Raw genomic sequence first — 18,770 nt, forward strand, 5'->3', positions numbered from 1 at the left:
GATGAAAAATTACAAAACAGGAAGGTGAACAGAAAAGCTGTGTGAGTGACTGATGACAAGACGAGAGGCTGTGTGTGTGTGTGTGTGTGTGTGTGTGTGTGTGTGTGTGTGTGTGTGTGTGTGTGTGTGTGTGTGTGTGTGTGTGTGTGTGTGTCACTATGTAAACCCTCCACTCTTTCCTCATCTTCTGACCTTGTGATCGCCTCCTTCATGTATTTAACTCTGTAATAAAAAGTAATGGCCAATAAGCATAAAGATAGCAGCGTTACTTGTAACAAATGAAATACATTTAGGCGTATTAAAGATGAAATAGTACCAAAGGTTACTGCATCGTCGCGCTGTTACACTGCTCTAAGTATCATTGTTAGTGAGACATTGGTGGTTTGGGTCTTTCTGTTGTTTTTGCTGGAATAAATGATTTTCTCTAATTCTTCAGAGGGAATTCATCAGCTGTGTCATGGCGTGATGTGACAGTGAGACAATGTGAGCAAGTCTAGCTGCTCATCTGGTTAAGAGACGCAGTGGGACTTGTGTAAACCCCGCGGGCCGTCGTGTTCTCTGGGCATATTGAGTTTGGTTCACTGATCACTGCAAAGATTTTTCTGTCAGGCAGGTGAAGCTGTATACAGAACATTACTACAGTCGTGTGAAAACGAAAGTTTTTACAGGATTTTTATGCCCTCGGTGCATCGAGTAGGTAAAATGGTCATACCAGCCGGGTCCTGCTAACCAAACTTTCAGCAAATGTAACAAGGTCTGTAACAACAGATGATTTGGCAGTTTGCTGGTCTGGAGTATTCATCCAGGTGTGTGCTAACAAAATACAGTCTTCCAAGGATTGGTCGGACTGCTTGGAGAAACTGGAAAAAACTCAAGAGCTCCATCTCAGACGCTACAGGCCTCAGTTAGCATGTTAAAAAATAAACACGTATGATTGTTTGGAAGGACTGCCAGGAGAAAATCTCAGCTATAAAAAGAACATGACAGCACAGATTAGGCTTGCAGAGATGCTTCTGAACAAACTGTAAGATATCTGGAACAATGTCCTTTGAACAGATGAGACCAACGTGGAGGTGTTTGGCCAGAACACCCAGCACCATGTTGGGTGAAAACCAAACACAGCGAATCAGCACAGACACCTCGTAGCAGCTGTCAGCACGGCGATGCAGGGCTCATCATTCGGCTAGTTTTGCAGCTGAATTAAACTGAATTGAATTACTGCTAAAGGTGTTTCTACACCTTTAGCAGTAATTCTGGATTCCTGGATGTACTTAGTATTTTCACATGATGTTTTTAAAGTTTTTTTTTTTAAAGCCTTGCATTGCACATTTTGGCGATATCCATCTTGGTTTTGGAAACCAAAAGTCGTGACCAAGCAGCTGATCCGAGCACTGCATTGTCATTCATCACCAACTTGTCATTCACAAGGTCACCACAGCCTAATTAGAACCCTGCTTTATCCTTTGTTCTTCTCTAAATTGGACCTTAAGGATAAAAGTAAGCAGTTAGATCATTTTCTCGTACATGGTCGTTTTTGTTCGTAACATCGATGCCTCTGCATCAGACGTCTGAGTCTCTTCCACGTCTCGGAGTCTCTCCTGCACAATGATCCTGGTGTCACTACATTTCTGTGACCAGCCAATTTCCACATCTGTCACCCTACATGACTCAGTTTTACCCCCCCTCACCTTTCCACTTGCACATGCTGAGTGCCCTATTCCATGCTTACACGAGCCCTTTGACATTTTGAAATTGCAAACTCCTGGCTCTACACACTCGCTCACTGAACATAATTATTCAGATTTTGACGCTTACATAACAGCTGTTAAAACTGTGCTTTCTAAAGTCTGTCTATCTGCCCATTTCTCTCTCTGTCTAATGTGGTTGGTAATGACTGCTAATGCCATGTGGACCAGCTGAAACAGTCTTTGTACCACTGTCAGGAGGTTATACACTGGGCTTCTCACATCTATTGAGTGGCGTACAATAGAGTTGACATTTTGTCTCCCAGCAACATGGACTCTGTCAGACGCTGGAAGTTGTGTCACTGCTTTGTGTTTTCGTCACTGCTTTATCCCCTTGTGATTACTAGAGAAATGAACTGAGTGGCTGAAACATCAGTTTAACTAATACTAACACACCCGGGGAAAAGTATGTGCTGCCTTCCTGATTTCTTAGTTTTTTGTTTCAGATCTTCAAACAAATTTGAATATTAGACAAAGATATATATATACAGAAGTTGTGCCAAAGACTCTCAATCTGATTTAAGTCCAGACTTTGACTCTGCAGAGAGTCGAGTTCATGGATCCATCAGTTACGGAAAGTCGTCCAGATCCCGAAGGAGCAAAGCAGCCCAGACCATCACATTACCGCCACCGTGTCTGACTGTTAGTGTGATGTCCTTGAAATGCTGTTAGTTGTATGCCAGATGTAACAGGACTCAAACCTTCCAAATAGTTCAGTTTTTGCCACAGAACATTTTCCCAAAAGTCTCAGGGATCCTCCAGATGTCTTTTAGCTTTGAAGCCTTTGTGTTCTTTTTTGGTTTTATCCTCAGTCCCCTCACGTGGATGCTGTTTTTGCCCTGTGTCTTTGTTATTTGTTGAACACTGAAGGCTGATTGAGGCAAAGTGAGGCGAGCAGTTCTGGGTTCTTTGTGACCTCCTGGATTTGTCATTGATCACGTCTTCAGATCGCTTTTATTCCCTCAGTAAATGAAATCATCATTTAAAAACTGCATTGTGTTTACTTTGGTTATATTTGTGAGATGATCTGAAACATTTCATTGTGACAAATATGCAAAAAACAGGAAATCAGGAAGGAGGCAGCACTGTATGTGTTATACATTAATTAATAAATTACATATATGTTGGACACTTAGAGCAGCACGGTGGCGCGATGATCAGCACCGCTGCCTCACAGCAAGAAGGTTCCGAGTTTGATTCCAAACCTGTGTTCTGTGCATGTTCTCCCCGTGTTTGTTTGGGTTTTCTCCGGCTGCTCCGGCTTCCTCCCACAGTCCCAACACATGCAGTTAGTGGGGATAGGTTAAATGGTAACTCTAGCACTTTACCACTACTCTATAGTTCTGTGTAAATAATCATTCTGTACATACGATAATTTTTAATCCTACAACTGTTTATAACTTACATAGTTCACATTTCTGTATAACTGTATATCTCAGATTTCTGTATAGTTTTTATTTCATATTTATATAGACGTGATTGCCGCCGAGCTGAGAGGAAATGGAAGAAAGATCAACTCCAGGTGTCTTTAGACATCCTGTACATGACCCGGTCCAAATTTCAGAAGGCCGCTAAAATGGCTAAAACGTCTTTCTTGTCAAACATTATTGCAACTAACAGCCATAACCCTCGAGTTCTATTTAAAATTTTTAACTCAGTGGTTAATCCCTGCCCTGACGTCTTGATGGATGCCTCCCCGGCCCTTTGTGAGAAATTCTTGAACTATTTTGTAGATAAAATTGCACTGTTAAGGGCCTCACACCCCCTGATTGTAAATCATGCCCCAATCTCAGTATGTTCAGCTGCCTTCCATCGGTTTGAACTGGCTTCACTCACGACGTTAAAAGAATTAATTAATACCCAGAAAAATTCAAACTCTTTGCTTGACACCATCCCTTCGCGCATAATTAAGGAGGCGTTCGATACTATCGGGCCTTGTATCCTAATTTTAATGAACTTATCATTGTCATCTGGCTGTGTTCCGACTGCCTTTAAACATGCAGTCGTGCAACCAGTCATAAAGAGATCCAGCCTTGATCACAATACGCTAGCGAACTACAGACCGATTTCTAAACTTCCTTTTTTGTCAAAAATCCTAGAGAAAATAGTGCTTCAACAACTTCAGACTTATCTAGAGAGAAATGGTCTATATGAAAAATTTCAGTCTGGATTCAGACAGCGCCATAGTACTGAAACTGCTTTATTAAGGGTTTTCAATGACCTGCTCCTAATTACTGACACGGGGTGTCCCGCAATCTTAGTCTTACTGGATTTGACGTCAGCATTTGATGCTGTTGACCATGATATTCTCTTGACAAGGCTTGAACAAGTAGTCGGCCTTAAAGGAACTGTCCTCACATGGTTTAAATCCTATTTCTCTAATAGGTCATTCTCAGTCATGATAGGAAAATATTCTTCCACACCTGCTCTCCTTCGTTGTGGTGTCCCCCAGGGCTCGGTGTTGGGTCCTGTGTTGTTTTCCTTGTACTTGTTGCCTTTGAGTTCCATATTTGCTAAACATAATGTCTCTTTTCATTGTTATGCTGACGATATTCAAATTTATCTTCATCTGACAGGACTTGCATCCTCCTCATTACATCTTCTGCTTGATTGTTTAAGGGATGTTAAGGAATGGCTATCACCAAATTTTCTTACATTAAATGAGAAGAAGACAGAAATTATTGTCTTTGACAGAGATACATCCCCAGGACGGCTGAATGACATATTTGGTCCTGCTGCTAGTCATCTTACTGACGCTGTTAGGAACCTCGGAGTCATTATGGATAGCTCATTTAAACCTGATAAACAGGTATCCAGTGTGGTTAAATCTAGCTTTCATCAACTACGCCTAATTTCCAAGGCTAAATCTTATATTCCCTACAAGGATTTGGAGAAACTTATTCATGCCTTCATTACTACAAGGGTAGACTACTGTAACTCCTTGTATATGGGTCTACAACTCTCCCTTCTTCAACGATTGCAGCTAGTTCAAAATGCCGCAGCTCGCCTTTTGACTGGCTCAAAAAAGTACGATTCTGTTACCCCTGTTTTGGCAAACTTACACTGGCTTCCCATTAAATTCAGAATTGATTTTAAAGTTTTATTGCTTACTTACAAAACTCTAAATAATATGGCACCTGATTACCTAGCCGATCTTCTCTGCCCATATAGCCCCATAAGAGCACTAAGATCATCTGACCAACTGCTCTTAGTGCAACCCAGGTCTCGCTTGAAAACCAGAGGTGATCGTGCCTTCGCCGTTGTAGCACCTAGGTTATGGAATACACTTCCCTTTCATATACGCGCAACGGACTCTATTCAGTCTTTTAAATCACGTTTAAAAACATATATGTTCGATATTGCGTTTAAGGTCAATTAGGGCAATTTGCATCCGGATTGCATTGAATTATGTAACCATTTTATTTTCATATTTATAATTTTCTTATATATTGATTTTATTTGTACTTTGATCTTATGGAAAGCACTTTGGTGTACTTCGGTCTTTGAAATGTGCTATATAAATAAATTTTGATTTGATTTGATTTGATTATATCCTGTCATAGCCTGTACATAGCTTGTACTCACTACAGCCTGTATATACTTATAGTTATAGAATATTCATAACATACTTCATACCGTGTACATGATAACATACCATAATAGACCCATTTCTGTAATATACTTACACATCTCTATTATTGCTAATATATATTGTAATATATCTATATCACGGCTAAAGCACTTCTGGATGGATGCAAACTGCATTTCGTTGCCCTGTACCTGTGCATGTGCAATGACAATAAAGTTGAATTCTATTCTATTCTATTCTATTCTATTCTATTCTAAATTGCCCATGTGTGAATGTGAGTGCGAATGGTTGCTTGTTTCTATGTGTTAGCCCTGCGACAGACTGGTGACCCGTCCAGGGTGTACCTGCCTCTCGCCCTGTGGTAGCTGGTATAGCCTCCAGCCCCCCGCGACCCTGACAAGGATAGGCAGAAGAGTATGGTTGGATGTACAGTCGGTGGGCCAATCTGAACAAAACCTTTGCATGTACATTGACACACACACAGCAGTTATTAACATCTATATGTTTAAAAAAATCATTTATTATAAATTGTAATTTTTTTGATTCTCCTATATGCTATGCTCCCTTCATCATCCCCCTGCGAAGGTGATTTTCTGTGGCATGTGAAACCACCAAGCAGATTTCACGTGTCACGTTCAGCGTGTGTCACTCACCACTAAACACAGAACGAAGAATTAGAAAAATCTCTGCAGACCTGGTGAAAACTGCTCACAGAGCGGCTTTTTACTATTAAGAAAAATAGTTAGTCGGTTCCCATGACAACACACGGTTTACAGAAGTTGTTCAACTTGTTGGAAAATAACAAAATTACAAAAATGAAAAAAAATTAGCTGTAGTGTTCGAGTTGTTCGTCTCACAGATCATAAAACAGATTTAATTTCTCATGCTTGAAACAAATAATAATTAAACATATATAATTATCTTTATGTTCACTTGTATAATTAGACCATTTAATATTTTTGACAAAATCTGAGCCAAAATCAGCAGAAAAGATGAAAAGGTGAGGTCCCTGCACGGAGGAGCAGAGGGACATATGATCTGAGTCTGTCGAAGTAGGAAGGAGAATCAGACTGTATGAGAACTCGGATGCTGTTTGTTTTTTCTGCAGCGTTGGCGGTGAAGGTCAGGTTTTTACTGACCTTAGTGACCTTTACTGGCACGCTGCTGTCTGTCTGACACCACTGCATATACATTGTTAATGCTGAAGAAATGAGCAGCAGTCACAGCGTTGGTGTGGAATTCATCATGACGTCATTAGTTCGCAGTAATTACTAAAAACTTAATTTGACTGTGATGCAGGATTATTGATCAACAAATAACTGATGATAGCGGCCTGACCTGGGTCACACTCTGCAGTGCCTCCCTCTCTCTCTGTAGGTCTCTGTGTCTCTTGCCCTCTGCAGTGTGGCAGCAGTATGGTAATGAATGGCTCCAGCTCGCTCTGCAGTGGTAGCAGCTCGCTCGCCTCGTACTCATACCACTGCTGCGTGGATTCGGGGGAGGGGGGGGAGTAAGGACAGGGAAGGAGAAGGATGAGGTGATTCATAAAAGACTTGACTGTTATTTTATTTTTTCTGCTGTAAACAATAATGTCAGTTTTCATTTGTGTGAGGCTGCAGGCTGTCAGAGAGACTGCAGGAACAGCGGTTTGTGCTGCAAAAGGCTTGTCATGGTGTGTTTGTGGGGTTCTGTACAGAGCCTGTACACTCACACTGGTCAGTCCACACATCGGTGTCCTGACACTGAGCTGAGATCAGAAACAGATGGAAGGTGTGAATGCTTCAAAGCCTCGTTGTGATAAAACTGTCTGAGACAGAAATCTTACTAAGAGACATCCTGTAAATATTTCGATTGCTTTGGCTTAAAAATAATCAGATCGAAGTTATTACTGTACATATTTGTGAGGCGTCCACATTCGGCGCTACGTCTAAGGGTAGATTTTCCAAAACAAATCACTGACCTGCTTCATTTCAGTGAAGCTCCCACCTGCTGCTCTCTGTGCTGGGTCCTACATACCACAGTCTGTAGAAAGACTGGAACATTAAGAGAAATCATCATCATGTTTTTTATGCATGTAGCCTCCAGAAATTAGAAATGAATCTGCTGTAAACTCTGATAGCAAACCAGAAAACCAGATTACAAGTACTTCATCCAACCTGCAGACCAACTGCAGCGAGCGTCAGCAGGGAGACACGCTGACAGGTAACGTTATGTAATGTCAGGGTCACCAGGACGCTGCACTGAGCACAGTGTGTATATCAGCCTGGATTTACACTGTACATGCAGCACTGTGTCACCGTGTGCTTGCAGGCAGCGTGGCATACATCAGGCCTGCAGCTACACAGAGTGACAGGGAGCGTGCAGCGTGCAGCAGACCAGCAAAGTGTCACCCTGTCACAGCGAGTGGGATGAAATGTGAGAAATACGGCGTCAGCTCGATGAAGCGTGGACGCAGCAGCTCGGGCTGAGCTGCAGCGTGCTGCACTGGGCTCTTTGTGGAACTGTTTCTGGTGTCTTTGCAACCATCTTCACTGCGCTGGGAGGCAAAGGTTACAGAGGTGAACCTCCATGAACCCCAGAGTTCATGTGCTAACTCAAGGAGAGAGCTCATAGTTTTCATTTTTAACAAAGGGAGAGAGTTTATAACCGCTGACTTGTGGTCACACGTGTCCCAACCTTGAGTTTTATGCAGGGAGAACCTCGACAGGCTTGGATTGTTCCCTATTTACGGTTCTGTGCAAACGTTTTGAGTCAGAGTCACGTCTTTATATTTTGCTGGGAAAATGGGAAATAGGTGCAGTGATTTTCTTTTTTTAAACATCTCAAAACATTGATGGAAGTGCAGCTAATTTGCCTAATTAGCTTAGAGTTTGTACAGTTATGACCTTTGGCCTTCAGCACAGCCTGAAGTGTCTGAGGCAGCTTTCTTGTCCTTTCTTTGAGTTGTCTTCAGGAACAGTTCTCCAGGCTTCTTGAAGGGCTTTCATTGCTCTTCTTTGGATGTTTCTGACTTTTGTACCACTCTGTGTCAAGATGATCCCCACAGCTTCAGTGGTGCTGAGTAGTGCTGGGCGATATGGAAAAAATATTTATCACGATATGAATTATTTTATATCACGATAACGATATATATCACGATATACCACCTGACCTGTGGTCATCTGGAAAGTATGCAGTCTTTAAACAGCGAGGGTGAGGGTGCAGTCTTTGTTTTGAGTTACTGTAAAGCATGTCGCAAATCCGGGTGCACGTAAAGCAGCACCATGTTGCAAAACAACAAGACAGAATTTCTTTGTGAAAAATGTCATTTTTTTATACTTTATTTTCTCTTGCATAAAGTTAAGAGTATGTAAAGTGAGAAGACAACACTAATATATTTGCACAGGCTATTTAACCCTTTAAGACCATAGAACCAAGTCCACCAGAGCTTATCTTAAAATTTATTTATTTTGAGTGTCTTCATAGTTTTATTTTTGAGATACACAAATTTTTATATACTACAGGAAAAATGAAAATAAATAAATGCAAATTTGCAAAAACACAGCATGTGCATCAAAATAAACGATTTACAACAGTGTAATTTGACTTCTAAGCATCCCAGAAACGATACAGAAGAACATAAAGTCAAACATGACTTTTAAAAACACCAACATAGGCTTTGAAGCTTAAAAAACTACATTTTCCGTGAAAATGACATCACTTCCGGTTTCGGACATGTAATGGCGGACATGCGATAGTTCGCGCTGAGTTATATTCCAACGTAGGAAGTGTTATGAACAGCTGATCGGATCGGCAAAGCCTGTTTCTGGAATATTATGTTTTTGTTGCTGCAAGTCTGGAATATTATGTTTTTGTTGCTGGAAGTGCTTTTTATGCAATTTTTGCAAAGCTATATGTGGAAGGAAACCGTGACCTCGGGCAAGCTAATGGAATAAGATGTAAGTACAACTCCTACCGTTTCATATGCAAAAAAAAACATTATTGCGCTACCTTACGTGGTTACAGTTCTACAGGGATTTAAAAATAGTTAGGGAAAACGGAGTTTGCCTGCTCCGACCGGTTTTAAAGGGTTAATGATATATTTTATGTAATAATTTGTAAAATTCGGGTTAGAAACGATAGAAGACAAATGGCACGATAGAAACTTTTCTATCGTCCACACGATATATATCGTCATATCGCCCAGCACTAGTGCTGAGACTCTGAGGAGGCCGGTCCTTCACTGATAGCGTTCCACTCTGTAGTTTTCTGTCCTGGGATGCTTTCACTGCACTGGCAGTGTGTCTGGGATCATTGTCATGCTGAAAAATGAAGCCAATCAGATGCTTTGTAGATGGTATTGCATCATGTACCGCGTTCATAATTCTAGCAATTTTGACAAGCTCTCCAACACCACTGGCTACATTTCAGCCCAAACCATGACAGAGCCTCCACCATGCTTTACAGATGTGTTGTCTTTATCATTTTTCATTGATTCAACTAAATAAAAGGGAACAAACACTGTGCTTTTGCAATAGGCTGCTGTTGCCCAAATTTACCATTTTAAATGAGTTCTTTGCTAAGTTGTCTGTTTTGTGTAGAGTTTAGTGTCTTTTTATGTTTAAATGATTTGACTTAGAAACAAAAAACTTCTAAAATAAGCAGCTGTCCAAAAAACACTTTGAAAAACCTTACAGAACTCTGGAGAACTAAAACTATTATATGAAGAAACTGTTGGACGGACTCAGGCTGGGGTAAAGCAGGATCTACATCTTAGGAGATGGAATTTAGTGACGGCTTCACAAAACACCTCTCGACTGGGAACTGCAAAGACTTAAAGAGTAAAAACCACCTGAAAGAAAATTAGTTAGACTGAGCAGAGTAGATCATTATCTCTCAAAGCAATGATGCGCTACTTAAAAAATAACATATATATAAATAATTTATGTGTAATTTGTGCAAATAAAATTTTAACACAAGAGCCTGTGACTATGAGTCGATTCACTTTTGGAGCCATGCTCAGGTGGCCTTCAGAGGAACTGCACTTCACATTTTCATCAGTTTCTCAGCCCTGAGGACGTCCTGTACTTTGTAGTAGAGCACGTAACACTTTATCATTGTTAGCCCCGGATCCCAGAAACCAATCACTGTTTAGATTGCTCATTAGCTGATTAGTAAATCATTTTTATAGCAGTTTATGTTGTTTTTAAACAAATCCCCAAATTTCTGTAGTAGCACCTTGTTACATTTGGAACTTTGGAAAGTAAAACATTTCCTGCATGATTTTAGCCGTGTTAGCCAGTGAGCTAAAAGTAAAAACATCAAAACATCTTTGCTATTTGTAACATGTTTGTCCTAGTTGTGTTTAATATTCAGAACTGAGCAAAGCTTCCTGGTATTAGATTTAGAATGAGAATATTGTGGAAACGATGCCATACAGGGTAGTAGGCAGAAAGGATGTTCCAGGTATCTCGGAGAAGCCTCTGTGGACTGAGGTTGTCTCAGTGTGTTTATGTGATGGATCAGACCGTTTGGAGCTCTTTATGACTCTAGCTGTATGTTGGCGATATTCTGCTTGCTGCAGAATTAACTCAGGATCAGTTACATAGGTCACAAAAACTCCGTTCAGAAGAGGAACGAGTGGTGACTGTGTGAATGTGAACCAACCCAGGGTCCTGTATGGGAACACTCTTTCTAGATGAAGTTCACTTATTTTCCAGCTTTTTTTTTAATCAGCAAACCTGTTTGGTTAGGCTCAGTTTTGAGTTCAGATGGACCATTTAAAAGTGTTGAGCTTGTATTTAAAGGTGAACTCTTCCCATCAGCAAAATGTTTTTCCTCTTTCTCATCATCAGATGAGATAACCATCAGATGGTCACATGACAAGCTGCAACAGTCAAAAGACAGGCTGTTGTCCCTTTAAGAAAAATTCAACACAGAATTTAATAAAAATTGCAAGAAACACAATTGGTGTTGCTTAATGTTTCATATTTAATTCACTTTGCCTTTAAAGGCTCTTTTAGCAGACCTGTGTTTAAAGGGCAGACTCATCCACAGTGTGTGAACATATGGTGTGTGGTTCCCAAATGCTTCCACACCTATTTTTCACATGGTCTAGTGTCATGATTATGCATTCAGTGTGGCTCTCTAGATTTCTGTTTGTAAAGAAGACAAACAAGAATAATATAATATTAAAATGTTTTGATAGAGATAATTTTTAATTGACACAGATTAGGAACATTTGAAAGCAGGAAAAGTAAAACATGGTCCGTCATCCCACCCACGCGTCAGTCCTTATGGTGTCACCGAGTGTTACTCGACAATATATCGCAACCTGTAACACCAAGGACATGCAGACTGTTAACTGACAGATTGGTTAGCATGTCACAGCATGGTTACAAAGTTCAGCGAGCATTTAGAGGAAGCTCCTTGAGGTTCAGAGCTCGAGGTCCACAACGGATATCCTTGCACCGAGCACTAAACCTGCACCTGCTACTAATGGAAACATGAAGTAAACAGTCAAAATGTGGCTAACCAAGAGTACCATTTGGCAAGAAATTAGCAGCCAGGCAGCGGTAACAGTTATCGAGCAGGAAAATGACTGGTCGTCCTCCCCCCTCTGAATATAGAGCAGACTATCTTTATCTGTGCATCATCCTCCCTCTCCTGACTCACTGTACACTTTACATGTACCGCTTTGATGCTAACCGCTAGTGCTACGGGCCGAGACTGACTGTGTGCTAACCATAAGCTAATACAGTGTATCTTCTAACTGCTAAGCTAACACTTGTGATTGAATGTTAGTGCTGTATGCTGGTATGATTAGTTATAAAACTTTATACTAACTGCTGTATGCTGCCATTGATATTGTGTGCTAAGGTAATGCTAACATGTTAAGCTAAGAATGTTAGTTGTAAGTGTGTGCTAATGCTATGCCGCTGTTATTTATTGTGCGCTAAGCTAATGCTGATAGAGTTAAGTGTGCTTTTTGCTTCCATATTATTAGCCTCACTAGTTTGCTAATGCTGCTATTAATACTTTGTGCTAAGCTAATGCTGATAGTGTGCTGTAATGCTGACTGTGCTAATGGTGTTTGTTTATCTGTGCCCGTCTGTTATTGTTGTTGTTGTTGTTGTTGTTGTTGTTATTGTCTACCTTTCTCTGTTTCTCTCTTGACTTTATTTTTCTCTCTTTTTTCTCCCTCTCCCCAACTCTCTATCTTTCTACCTCTCTCTATCTCTTTCTGTCAGGTCTTATTCCTCCTCCACCACCTGTTCTACTACCACCACTTCTTGTCGTTCCTCCAACAACCCTACTAGCATCACCACTCCTTCCTCCACCTCCTCCTCCTCCTCCTCTCTCTACTCCTCCAGCCTACCTCCTAACAGCCACGCCACCTACCATCAGTACTGCTGTCCCGCGCGCCTCCGCCTGCCCAAGCCTCCCTGCGCCCTGCCCCCCGCCAAGCACCACGAGCAGGCAAGGTAAGGGCCAGAGTCCCCCCTACTCAACACCCAGCCTCCCCACCCACTCTCTCTCAACTCTGCCTCCACCCACCACACTGCCCCGGTAGCTTCTTTACCCCCAACCCCAAGAGCTCATCCAGCAGCAGCGGTGAGGCCAGTGACCTGACGTGCACTCAGTGCGAATTTTTACAGTTGTTTCCGCACTTCTGTATCACCCCAGTCTGCACAGATGTTCCATCAAATCCATCATCCTTCCCCCTTATTTTGTGAGAGCGGAACAAGAATTGTAAGAAGCGAGTCTTTTCATAATCAAATGACATTTTTCAGACAGATTTGCCAGTTCCTCCCCAGTTTCCGTCTTTCAAATGTGCATTTGTAGCCTTTCTTATATTTATCTAATTACAGCCTGTATTCTTCTGGGATTGAAAGTGTTTGAAATTTCATCTCTGGCATTGTGATGTGAAACAAATAATCCGTTACTTGACACAGTGAGCGGCAGATTGGTCGATAATAGAATAATCATTAGTTGCGGCTCTAACGGCTTTATTCGTAAGAGAAAAATGCTAGATGGGATGCAAAAATCACATAGTTGTATGAAAATCATTTGTTTTTAATTATGCACATTTTGTAGCATGGTGTGATTTTCCACCTCTGTAAATTTTTGCGCACAGGAGGTGGGAATTTAGGAGGATTTTGATTGGCCCCCAGCCGACATGATGACAGCAGGATAAAGATCCAGGGTCCAACGTTATTGTTGTCTTCATAGTGCTGCTGACTAACTGAAGGCACAGTATGGCTGTAGGTCTGCTCAGTGCCTAAAGAACCAGAATAACGGACCTTGAATTAATTTGTTTTTTTTTTAATCTAAAGTTTGCCTGGATTGTTTAAATTCGCTCTAAATGCATCGAGTCGTCACGTTAGGCCTCACCCGCTCCCTCGCCTCCCCTCACAGTACAACAGTAACCTGTGCCTCCCCCGACTCACACACCCATCACAGCACTGAAGGTGAAGCAGCCTCTCCAGTCGCTCCTGGCCTCTCATCCACCTTCTCCCCAAAACATCATCATCCCTCTCTTTCTCCTCGATCACCTTCATCAGCCCCGCACCTGCCTCCTCCTCCTCCTCCTGCTCGTGCTCCACCTCCTCCATGCTGCTCTGAAGCATCACATCTCAAAGCTGAGCACCATAAACAGGCCAGTTTAAGAGCTAATGACTCACCAGCAGCAGAAAGGCTCAGCTCTTTTTTACATTTTCACAAAGTTTACAGAGAATAACAAGTAAAACAAAAATAATAACATACAGGAGGTGAGTGTGTAGTAATATAAGAAAATCAAACAAACCGATTCAACTCTGAAATAAGAAATATCTGATTTATAACATGAAAGATCGCAGAAAGCATTTATACTCTTACATGTACAGTATATGCAGTACATACAACATAAATTACTTTGAATATCAGGCAGTAAAAGTATCTCTAATCTAAATTTCTAATCGTATAATTTCACATATTTCTATCTGACACAGACCTTAGTGTCAATCAAGGAGGATTCAGTCTCACATGTCGGCCTGAGGCAAACACATTCACACAGTGCACACAACACGCCAAGAGAACCAACAACCATCTTTGTGGTGCTTCCTGCAACAGGACGAGTCTCAAGCAGATGAAGACAAACAACTGAGATATTTGTTAAAGCAGCAGCGTTCTTCAGATCACCTCCAGCTGGAGCTGATCTACACACTCAGTATCATTAAGACTTATTAATGCTCTTAGTTTAGTTACTTTATATATACTTAGGTGCTAACATGTCTGTACTTTAGAACGCGTCCAGTGTGTGGGATTATTACTCTGAAGTAAATAATCTAAACACACACACACACACACACACACACACTCAATACAAAAATGTGTCACAATGCTAAAATATCATCGATATTAAAACAGAAACAGTCATTGTTTCTACATCAGTATTTTTAATTTCCTGTTCTCCCCATGATTTAAAAACACACACACACACACACACACACACACAGACACACACGTGTCCTGCTACGTACGTTGTCAGCATCAGCGCTGACATGTTGCGCTCCTCTGCACACGTGCTGTGAGCGCTGCAGTTAAACACATCCAAGGTTATTGGTACAAACTCACATTTTGTGCTTTGTTTGTTTCGTGTCTCAGATATCAGCTGCAGCTCCACATGCAGATGAATCCACTGCTGAAAAGAGCAGCTTCAGTAATGTTTGACAAAGATTTTTAACTGCTAAAAGTAATAAATATTCAAATGTTCGTTTTGTCTTTAAATATAGACATGATATCGCACACTTTGCTCCACCCTAATAGGACCTCCAGCTGAGACCACAGATTCTAATCAGCGCGGTGTGTTTGTCGTAGGTGTCTGTCAGATTCCCACCTGCAGCCATCATGCCCCTGCTGGCCATTACGGAGACTGCAAGTTGGACGTTAGCTTCTGTTTCTTTTATAGAGAGCTGATGGAAGAACATCATTGGTCATCTGGCAGTTTTTAACAGCACACCTGTGAGAGTCGCTCAGTCAGTGGTTTTAGTTGTCCTGGGCACTCTGAGCTTTTAATCATCAAAGCGGAGGCTCGTGCTCGGCTATTGGTAAACAAACCAGTAATCATATAACTGTAATCATATGGGCTAATTACTACTCCCTAACCTGTGATTAAGAATGTCTCATTTATCACTACTTTGATTAGTGTGCAGGGCGATAATTTAACGTTCAGTCCAGCAGAGTTTTAGCTCCCTGGACAGCTGAACACCAGAGCTGAGAGGAAATCAGTCGGTTGATCTCCAGGTGGGAAACTTGGCGTTGTTTCCGAGTTTTAATAACACACGACTGAATGTTCCCAGGAACTGAAATCTTATTATCTAAATAGACAAAACGAGATCTTTAACTCCTGGGACGACATTGCACAGACAGATGTGAAGTAGACGCACGTGTCGGGTCATCCACTGTGAAAAGCGGCAGAAACAGCTGGATGCAGATCCTGTCATTGCGATGTTTGAAAAGGAGGATGGTCTCTGGAACTCTCCTGATGGCCTCACGGCTTCTTCGCGCTGACTTAACAAAAATGGAAAACGTTGGGGAGTTTTAGTCTTAGGGGGACGCGAGTACAGCCAGACCCGACCCGAATAGACTCTGGGATAATTAGATCTGAGTCAAGTCATGGTCGACCCAGTTAACAGTCAGCTGTGGTGGAAAAGAGAAGCGGCGTAATAAATAAGAACGCTCTAATAGAAGAGAAAAGATATTACTGAGCATGTCCGCCGTCTTTTCTCCTATTGGCTTAAAAAAACCACCTGTGTGATCAGATCGGTTTGATCAACGTGCGCCTCGTCTGACCTCTGCCGTCGGGCTGTCGTGGTGCATCGTGTTTTTCTAAAAAATAATTTTTTAATCGACGCAGACGGTGTTTCATTTTTTTAATTTAGCATCTCAAAGGTTTCATTTATGTGGTAGAATTTCCCCACATTGATTTAACATGAGTGTTTCTGGCGTAGACTATTACTGTTGTCACGTAGACAGACCCTCAATGTTTTAGCTGCTCAGTGAATTTATGTTAAATCAGGTCAGAGATGCTAGATGAGGGTTTATGTTTGTCTGTTTTTAGCCTAAATTCATAAATTTGAAAAAGTTAATTTAAATGTAATTAAATTTGAGGTGGGTTAAAACAAAGGTGGTGGAAAATTTAAAAAAAAAAAAGCACAATAAAATAAAAATATAACATATAATGAATATAATAAAAATAATAAACATTTCCAAATTAGAAATGTTTAGCCGGTGTTATATTTTTTCTTGACTTGGGTACTTAAATTATCCCAAAGTTTCGAATTTGTGTTTAAATCATGTAAATTTTAAAAACTTCAATCAGCTCACGTCACGTTGCAACATCATCAAGTGACATCATTGTTTCATTTGCGTCCTGTGAGAGACGCTGACGGCACAAAGTGTTTACGCACCTGCCATAACCGATTTAACTGTAATAGTAAATTCCCGATTATCCTGTGAGCGGCGCTGAAACGTGGAGCGTGCAGGCGTCCTCGCATCAGCGCAGAAAACTCTTCCCTTTGAGGTTTTATTGCCAGACTTCTGCGCAGTCGTTTTCTTCTTTGGTGGTTTAAGAGAATGAGAAATTAGCACCACCAGCTGTCTGTTCTGATCAGTCATGTAACAATATTCATAATCACAAAGAAATCTTACATTGTTACTTTGTGATTTTTATTGTTTTTAATTTGATAAATATTTGTCTCACATTAAAGATGCAGAGTGACTCTGTGAAGGGGATGAGGTTGCGTGTGTGTGTGAGTGTGTGTGCGTGTGCATGTGTGCGGGTGTGGGTGTGCGTGCGTGTGGGTGTGTGTGTGGGTGTGTATGTGCGTGTGTGTGTGTGTGCGTGCGTGTGTGTGTGTGTGTGTGTGTGTGTGTGTGTGTGTGTGTGTGTGCGTGTGTGTGTGTGTGTGCGTGTGTGTGTGTGTGTGGTTTTTGGGAGCATGCGTCATCAGCATGGAGGGAGGTTTTCACAGGATGTTATGCATACACAGAGCAAGAGCTGAGGGATTCACCCATTGACTGACGTGCTGCTATGACAGGGTGAAGTAATGTGACCTCCGCATTCTCCACCCGCGTCACTGTAAACAGCACGTTAACACGACCACGCTGTGTGTGTTAGCAGTTAAGCTCCTCGGCACAGTGCGTTCTATGGAGGCGTAGCCACACACAGATATACGGACACTTGGTTTCACACCCAGCGACATGCATTATGCATAAGCTGCGCTCTGCAGCTGGCATTTAAACCTTCGCAAGCAAACCTCAGAAAAGACATGTATCGATGTGCCACTGCTACAGAAACCAGGCAAGTGGCACTCATGATCCAGAAGTCCTACCGAAAGTGTTTTCTGTCACAAACGTATTTTTTAAAAGCATCACCAGATTTATCTGTGAGGCCAGAATTAACAACTTTGGGCTCTTCTGAAAAAAACGTTTGAAAATCTCTTTTTTTTTAACCTGGGATTTTAAATAAAATTCCATAAATCACTGAGATTTTTTCCACCGAAACAAAACTGGAATTGAGAGTAAATAACACCCAAAACCAATGAGTCAGTGACGTTGTTGAGCACTTTCTAATTGCAATGCAGCAGAAATGAAGCTCAAGTCCTACATTCATCTTAGTCGCAGTTGAGCAGCCGGCCTCTTCGAGGAATACGCCGTTCTTAGTGAACCGCAGAGTCATGTTGACTTTTATAGCAACAACATCCTGAACACAGAGGCGGGGCTCAATGGAGTGTAGGTGAAAGTGATGACGATGTTTGAACTCTTGAACTTTGATTTTGTGCTAGAAACAAGCAAGCAGGTCTCCACCCTAAGCTAACCCAGCTAACATGTGAAAATAGTAAGTGTAATAGTAACAGGTCCGCAGTGGTTTTTGTGATGACCTTTGACCTCAGTCTCCTGTTTTGTGCACACCTCTATAAAACCTCACCTGCACTTCAGCCTCTTCTAAACCGAACCCTGACTACAAAAAATTATCATAAAACATATCAGCTGTTCTCACACATTAAAAACATTTCTTTGCAACATCTTTTTACCTGATTAAACTTTTAGTTTTTTCCACACAGACGGTAAGAAAAAAAAAACAGGAACTTACAGAAACAATTCATTTTTTTCCCTCAGTTTTTAAGCTGCACTTTGATGGAAGATTATTGATGATCAGAATTTGTTTGATTTGATTTGGATCTTCTGCTGCTTCATTTCTTCAGTAAAGATGTCGGGAGGTGTTGAGAAAACATTTCTAAAGCTCCTGAATGAGTTTTTTCAAAAATCACATCATCCTCAACATCCTTAAATTAAACAAACACGTAAAACAGTCACTGTGCAGGATCAGCACCAGAAAGCCTGCAAACAATATGCAACGCTGTGCTTAGCAGAACATGTTGTACAGACACAGATTCCGGTAAAAAGGTTCATTG

At 41.3% G+C, this 18,770-nt stretch overlaps 1 protein-coding gene across 1 annotated transcript in view; it reads left to right on the top strand.

The window, feature by feature from the left end:
- LOC120435191 (IQ motif and SEC7 domain-containing protein 2-like) overlaps positions 1-18,770 on the top strand; it is a 181,747-nt gene that overhangs the window by 37,783 nt on the left and 125,194 nt on the right. The window contains exon 4 of the mRNA XM_039604257.1: positions 12,564-12,797. Within this exon, the coding sequence (XP_039460191.1) occupies positions 12,564-12,797 (234 nt within the window). The remainder of the gene's footprint in view (positions 1-12,563; positions 12,798-18,770) is intronic.

The sequence above is a fragment of the Oreochromis aureus genome, linkage group 20, assembly GCF_013358895.1.
Source record: "Oreochromis aureus strain Israel breed Guangdong linkage group 20, ZZ_aureus, whole genome shotgun sequence".
Taxonomy (NCBI): Eukaryota; Metazoa; Chordata; class Actinopteri; order Cichliformes; family Cichlidae; genus Oreochromis; species Oreochromis aureus.